The sequence below is a fragment of the Pyxicephalus adspersus genome, chromosome 12 (genome assembly GCF_032062135.1).
Source record: "Pyxicephalus adspersus chromosome 12, UCB_Pads_2.0, whole genome shotgun sequence".
Classification (NCBI taxonomy): Eukaryota; Metazoa; Chordata; class Amphibia; order Anura; family Pyxicephalidae; genus Pyxicephalus; species Pyxicephalus adspersus.
Window position 1 is genome coordinate 15787123 of NC_092869.1, and position 7580 is coordinate 15794702.

At 39.1% G+C, this 7580-nt stretch overlaps 1 protein-coding gene across 10 annotated transcripts in view; it reads right to left on the reverse strand.

Annotated features, from left to right (window-relative positions):
• Positions 1-7580, reverse strand: part of ZFYVE26 (zinc finger FYVE-type containing 26) — a 387669-nt gene that overhangs the window by 250564 nt on the left and 129525 nt on the right. For all 10 annotated transcript variants that reach the window (XR_011922929.1, XR_011922930.1, XM_072427512.1 and 7 more), the window contains one exon: positions 2708-2827. Coding sequence is in view for 8 of the 10 variants with exons in the window: in XM_072427512.1 (XP_072283613.1) it covers positions 2708-2827 (120 nt within the window). In the remaining 2 variants the exon portion in view is untranslated. The remainder of the gene's footprint in view (positions 1-2707; positions 2828-7580) is intronic.

The following is a 7580-nucleotide window of genomic DNA, read 5'->3' on the forward strand; positions in this document are numbered from 1 at the left end:
ACGGTTAATGAGAAAGTTAGGGTCAATAGGTTCAGAAAAGTCAATCTGTAAATTGATAGAGAACTGGCTTAAATACCTCATCCAGAGAATAGTGATTAATGACTCTGGATGGTCTAAGGTTATTAGTGGTATATCCCAGGGTTCAGTGTTGGGACCTTATATAGAGTTTTTGATTAAAAGTACCATTTCTGTGTTTGCAGATGACATCAAAATATGTAATGGAAGTAAATCTATACTGGATGTCTAATCTACAAGCAGACCTGAATGTATTGTTTGATTGGGCAGCCAAGTGGGAAATTACATTTAATATTATTAACCAAAATTACGGGGTTAGCGGTTAGGGGGTTAATATTTAAAGTTATGCACATGGGAGCAAACAACATGGATGCTTCATACTGTCTAGAGAGAATACATTTGGGGGAGTAAGAAATAGAAAAGGATCATAGACTTAATAGTAGTATGCAATGCCAAGCTGCAATATCAAAAGCTAGCGAAGCACTTTCTTGTATTAAAAAAGGGAAAAGACTGCACAGATCGAGACATATTCCTGCCCCTGTACAAAGCATTGGTCAGACCACATCTGGAATATGCAGTCCAGTTTTAGGCCCCAATTCACAAAAAGGATATTGTGGAATTGGATAGAGTGCAGAAGGTGCACTTTAAGATCATTACAAAGGACAAGGGACACTCCTTGCATCTGGAGGAAAAGAAATGTAATCTCCAGATAAGGAAGGGATTCTTCACTGTAAAGTCTGTGAAAATGTGGAAAAAGGTTCTCTCAGGAATTAGATTTAACAAGTACTATAGATTGCTTTAAAAAAGCTGGATGTATTTCTAGACGAACATGATTTAACTGGGTATTAAAGTAAAGAAAACAGAGACTGTTTATTCAGGAAACATCCAATTGCCTCACACAATCAGGAAGGCTTTTTTAACCTGTTGGAGCAAATTGAACAAGGTGTTTTGATTTGCCTTAATTGTGGATCAATGTCTATAGGGATTTTATCTGGGATATGAATATTTCCCTAGTGGTTGAACTTGATGGACTTACGTCTTTTTTCAACCTAACCTACTATGTAACTATGTAAATTCTGGGGAGAGACTTTCCTCTATTTTGGAAACTGTGGAAGAGGGAAAAGTTGTCACCAGTTAAAACGGTTAATGAAAATGCTGTAGGGGTTGATCAAACATGTACGGATAAAACAGATTATATTGGGTTAAAAAGCCAGGCTGTGGAACCCACAGAACCTATGGTTTTCCCTTTCTCGTACTTAGCAAGGCATGTATTTATGCAACTATCTAATTTCAAATGAGGAGGTAAAATTTTGCAAATTACCATACAGAAGGCGATACTGTAAAGAACGATCAAACAGTTGCATTTCTGATTAGACCAAAATTTGCTCTGCTGGTGGACCCCAGCTGTTCCTGTACAACTGGTGACAGCTAATGACAAGGAAGTAAGATTGCAACCGAAAACTAACGTCTGCTTTTTATAATCATTGTGTTTGACCGTCTTCCTCAATCTACTAAGTTGCTGCTGTAGAACCTCCTTTCCTTTATAATTCCCTTCGCTCATGGCTCTTCCATTCTCTTTCAGTTCATGTTAGGTCAGCCACTTAATTGTCTACCTCTGCTTCTTCCCCAGGCGGTTAGAAGGATTGGGTACCTGTGGTAGCCCAGAAATGGGCTGTTCAGGAGTAATACAGATTAGGCCTACATGCTGTTGGGGATCTGTGAATATTAGATTTTCTTTGTCGCATTTTGGTTGTTTGACGTCTTTCACCGCTAAAACAAACAAATTCCTGGAACTGTTCACCTGAGCTTTTGTATTTGTCCTCGCTTTAAAGGGCCTGGGGGCTTTGTCAGTGGACACAAATATAAGGAGCCTGGTTATGGTTTAAAACTGCTACTTGGCCATACATACATACCCTGTATGTGCAAAAAAAATAAAGGCAGCACTTTGAACAGTGAGGAGTCATCCAGCTAATTCTTCCACAGCCTTCATGGGGGCTGTGCAGGTCTAATGTTACAAAATTTTTTAAAAACATCCCAGAATTCACACACCGATTCAGTTGTTGTTGAGAAGTCTTTTTAATTCGTTATTTTTTTATTTTTTGGAGAATCTTTTCTCATGGGTCTTATCGGGTGGACATCTCTCTTCCCTCTTTCCTATAATAATTGTAAACTGACCACTCTTGCTTGCTCTCTGCCTGGACCCCGGCCTTCCTTGACAATTCTTCTGCTTAATGATTTGGTACCGTGTATCATCCTGCCCACCCTGGTGTGCCCAAGGTTCAAAACCTGGCAGTAACCAGCAGCGCAACATCCTCAACCACTAGCGGCTCTGGAGAAGGCCTGGTTACTACTTAGACTCTGCTCCTTGGTTCTTCTCAGGGCCCACATCACTTCTGTGCAAGCTGTTGCGCCCCCTAGAGGCTCTGTCTCCCCAAGCAATCAGTAATTGGGTGTGTTTTTTTGTGGTTAAACACATTTAAAATTTTTGCTTTTTACTTTGGCTCAAAAAAGACCTATATGCTGTTACTCTTACAAGAAATTAAACTTTTTGCGTATATGACATACAAAAGTTTTCACAGTTTACAGTGGACAATGGACAGTGAAATTCAGTGTTCCCATTTTGTAAATATTGTACAGAATACAGAAAATCAAAAGTAATATTGATATACTTGCTTAAAATAAGCTACTTTACCTAATTCAGTCTGTGTCTGAAGTACACCTGGGTAGTTTATCAGTTTATTCATTTGTTGAAGAACGGCCTGGAAACCCTTAATGCCGTCAGAATGTTCCATACCTAAATCTGCTTTCTGTCCTGCAAAACACAAATTAAAAATACCTATGTACCCATACATGCACAAATTACACAAGGCAAAAAATATTGCAATCATTTGAGACCACAACACATTTTCAAAATCCATTTTTTCAGATTTTAGATTGGGTTTCAATTATTTCCAGTCACGTCAACTTTGAGTTATAGGTGATATTAGTTTATATTGTACTTAAAGGTACTAAAGCACCATTGCAGTAAGTGTTTAAATATGTTTAGAGCAAAGTCAAATAGGCTCAAAGTGGCATAGGTATAAGGTAAGAGTCAGTTACCAATGTCTTCTCAAAAAGGTTTGTATGCACGAGTATGATTTTCTTGTGTATGCTGTGTCTAGATTGTCACAGTACAGAATTCATATCTTCCCCAATATTCACTGTGATAATGAATTTGATCTGATTCTAGATTAATCCCCACACAGTAGGATTGTTCGCCAATTATGTAATTTTGTCTATAGATTTCAATATACATAATATTGTAATACCATACGTCAAAACACAATATCATACAGAATAACAATACAACAAAACCAGGCTGAAAGAGAGCCAGTGTTCCAGGAAAGCTAGCGGCCAAACGGTACTACAAAACTGTGAGTTAATAGTACTGATATAGTGTATGTGTTAAAAAAAAAAAAAAAAAAGAGGGCACAAAGTGAGGTAGCCAGATGTCCAGCCGGGCTACTGTTTATTATTTTGTTATAAAGTTGTCGAGAGTGTGCTGTAACATCTGACTAAAAGAAATAAAACTGCTGTTTTTTTGGACTTTTGGAGTCTGCTGCCTCTTATCTGCCCTGTAAGCATCCTGTTACCAAAAGCAATCCCCAGTAATATACCACATTTGGTGAAGGATGCAGCAGATTAAGCAGCAATTTAAAGGGCCAGAGTGACAAAATTTTGTGTCATCATGGAGGATGTAGTGAAGAAACTGATCCTTGCAAAGGCTACAAAAGCAGCACAAAGTGTCCATCGAACTCTGATTGATCTGATACAGCAGCTAGCCACTAGAGGTCCAGAGGGGCTGTCAGTTGCCAAGAGCAATGGAGGCTCAATCAGGGCAAATAATTTTTTGAAAAATATGACACCACATGACGGAGGTTAAGGATGTTTTACAGGAAAAAGACAGAGAGCAGTACACTATTACTTTGACTAAAGATGTAGTTGCTGAACTTGTGGAGAAGCAAAAGGATGCTTCCAAGATAGAAGAGCACATTGAGGAGGTTATGGTTACTGTTGTTGCTACATTAGTGGATGTGAAGGCTGGAAAAGTAGTAAACCTAGTAGTAAAGTTGGAAACCTGACCAACCAAACCAAAACCAACCAAAAATAAAAGAAAATGGGTAAAGAAAACCTTCCAATGTAAGCTGTGCAGCTATACTTGTCCCAGACGCTCAAATCTTGATCATCACATGCAGAGGCACATGGGAACTCGTTCTGGGGAAAAGCTATTTGAATGATGAGTTTGTCATGTTCGGTTTACACAGGGTGGGACCATGAAAATGCACATACTGCAGAAGCATACTGAGAATGTAGCCAATGTTCACTGTCCCCATTGTGATACAGTTATTGCAAAAAAAAAAAAAAAATGATCTTAGGGGTTCCCTGAGAAAGCAGCGCCCTTTTACTGAACAAGGAAAGAAGACAGATGCAGAAAAAGGTTTTGCTTCCAAAATTGTTTGAAGATGACAAAGGAAAGTCTAGAGAAAATGAATTAGGTAAAGACACTTTGCAGAAGGAGCTTAAAGATGCTAGAGACAAAATGGTTGAGAGCACTGGGTTTTCCAAAAAGAACATTTTTTGTTGTTGTTTATTTGTTGTGTTGTTTTGCCTAGAAAGGGGAAGACACAGGTCTTCAGTGGCAGCCTACAGAGAGGATAGAGCAATGAAAATAGAGAGGAATGCAGAGGCCTTATCCTGGGGTAATTGTATAGGAAATGTGTCCAACCCAACGAGGTCGAACGGGGGGGGGTGATATGTGACGGCGTGTCACTAAGAGTGGCAGAAAAGTGCATTAAAAACTCCAGGGAAATGAAAGTAAGGATGAGACAGAGAGTCAGAGGGTTCCAGGCTGAACAGAGAGTCAGAGGGTTCCAGGCTGAAGAGAGAGCCAGAGGGTTCCAGGCTGAACAGAGAGTCAGAGGGTTCCAGGCTGAACAGAGAGTCAGAGGGTTCCAGGCTGAACAGAGAGTCAGAGGGTTCCAGGCTGAACAGAGAGCCAGAGGGTTCCAGGCTGAACAGAGAGTCAGAGGGTTCCAGGCTGAAGAGAGAGCCAGAGGGTTCCAGGCTGAACAGAGAGTCAGAGGGTTCCAGGCTGAAGAGAGAGCCAGAGGGTTCCAGGCTGAAGAGAGAGCCAGAGGGTTCCAGGCTGAAGAGAGAGCCAGAGGGTTCCAGGCTGAAGAGAGAGCCAGAGGGTTCAAGGAAAGCCAGCGGCCAAACAGTACTACAAAGTTGTGAGTTAACAGTACTGATATAGTGTATGTGTTAGAAAGAGAGGGATCCAAGTGAGGTAGCCAGATGCCCAGTCGGGCTACTGTTTATTATTTTGTTATAAAGTTGTCGAGAGTATGCTGTAACACCTGGCTAAAATAAATAAAAAAGGTTGGTATTTTGAACTTTTGGAGTCTGCTGCTTCTTATCTGCCCTGTAAGCATCTCGTTACCATGTGAGCAACCCCCAGTAATATACGACAAAGGTAACAAGAAAAGTTATATATATATATATATATATATACACACACACACACACACACACAGAGTTAGACAACAAGTTAGCAATAAACAATTAGGAAGGGGAAGGAGAAGGAGGAAAGGAACAAAAAAGGGTCCCAGCCAACATAGGTTAAATAAAAAAAAGTAAAAGAAACAAAAGTAGCAAAGGTTCAAATATTAATTCTACATAAAGAATGCATTCACCACAAATTCCAAGAGTTTAGAAATTTGTGTACATATTATCTTTGGTTGCAAGTATAATTGCCCTACGATTATAATTTCCACTTTCATGTAATAAATATTTTGGACAAAAGTAGAATTTGAATAACCTAGTATCTAATTTTAATAGTTACAGATCTAGGAAGAATTTGAAAAAGGGCTATTTTAGGTGTTGGGGAAAGGCAAATGTGTGTGACATCAGAAATTATCTTGAAGACTTGACTCCAGAAGGACTGGATAGACTTCCAAACCCAGTGCCAGCCCTGCCAAATCAAAGCTGAAACTTTTCATCAGCTATCAGCTCCCACACTGAAGCCCAAGACACAATTCAAGAAGTCCAACTTAAACTTGCAAAACTAGAAGACTGTTCACAAAGAAATATTATAAAGTTTAGGGGCATAGCTGAGACACCAACATAACTATTGTTGAATTGACTTCCTATCTCCAGCGGTTAGTAATATTGATAATCCCTGCAGCTTCTCCTTTTGCGATCTTTATAGAGCATACAGACCTCCAAAACCATTGCATTTACCTGACAAAGTTCCCAGGGATGTTCGAGCTTAGATCCACTGCCACCACATTAAAGATTCTATAATGGAAAACTCCAGGAAAAATTCAACCCCACCAGATTCATATGCTCATATGTCACTATTTGCAGATTTATCGGAAGCTACCATTTTAGTAAGGAGAAAATTTCTCCCAGTAACACAAGTTCAACGTCCCAATCATATACCTTATAAATGTGGCTTTCTTGTAAAACTAATTGTGACAACAAATAATTCTACTGTGGCAATCAAATGCTTACAAGATAGCCTTGTTCTACTGGAGTCCAGGGATCTACAGGTTCCCTCCGAAACGTTAGCATCGTGTCGTCAGAATCAATCACCTAATCGCATCAAATTTGAATACAAAACAAATTGTAAATGAACTTTTGGTAACTTGCATATTCCAAGATCCACAATTTGCCTTTTTTCTTCTGGCTATGAAATCATTCAAGAGGTTAATTATCTAACTTTCTCCTGGTGGAATGGTATCTTGCTCAATACCCCTAAACAAAATGTTATGCAGTTTGATACGTTTCTTGGATCACTTGAGGATTCTCATTTTCTACGTTAGATACAAGTTGCTGTTTCTTAAAATGTTATCTCTTTCCAAAGATAGAAGCAATAGAATAAGAGCATGGAAGAAGAGAGGAGAAGAGGTCGGGGCCTGGCGCTCCCTCTGCACCGAAACCTCCCGATGGATAAATTGATTTGCGGGATAGAAGGTAAGTGTGATTTTGTTTTGGGTTTACTTCCGCTTTAAGGACCTTTGACATACTTATCCCAAATCCTATTATTTCTTCCTCGCACAAATTAGGATACAAACACCTTATTGATTTGACCAACTTTACTACAAATGATTAGTTTCAAAGATTTGACTCAAGAATTTTGGAAATGTTGTTATTTCATAGCTCCAAAAATGAAGGCATTTCTAAATATTACAATTTGTTACAAAATAAAGATAAATGGTATAAGTTAGCCATTTTTTCCATTTGGGAAAAAGATTTTAATACTACCTTTTCCATAGCGAAATGGAAAAAAAAAAGCAATTCTTTCAGTTGCAAAAGCCTCAAGATGTACTACCCATTGTGAAACATATCAAAAAACACTATTAGGATGGTATAGAACTCCTATTAGATCGGCAAAATTCATTCTTAACTACCCATCACAACCCAATGTGACAATGTGAATAAGTACCTACTAGATTGTAAGCTCTTCGGGGCAGGGTCCTCTCCTCCTGTATCACTGTCTGTATTAGTCTGTCATTTGCAATCCC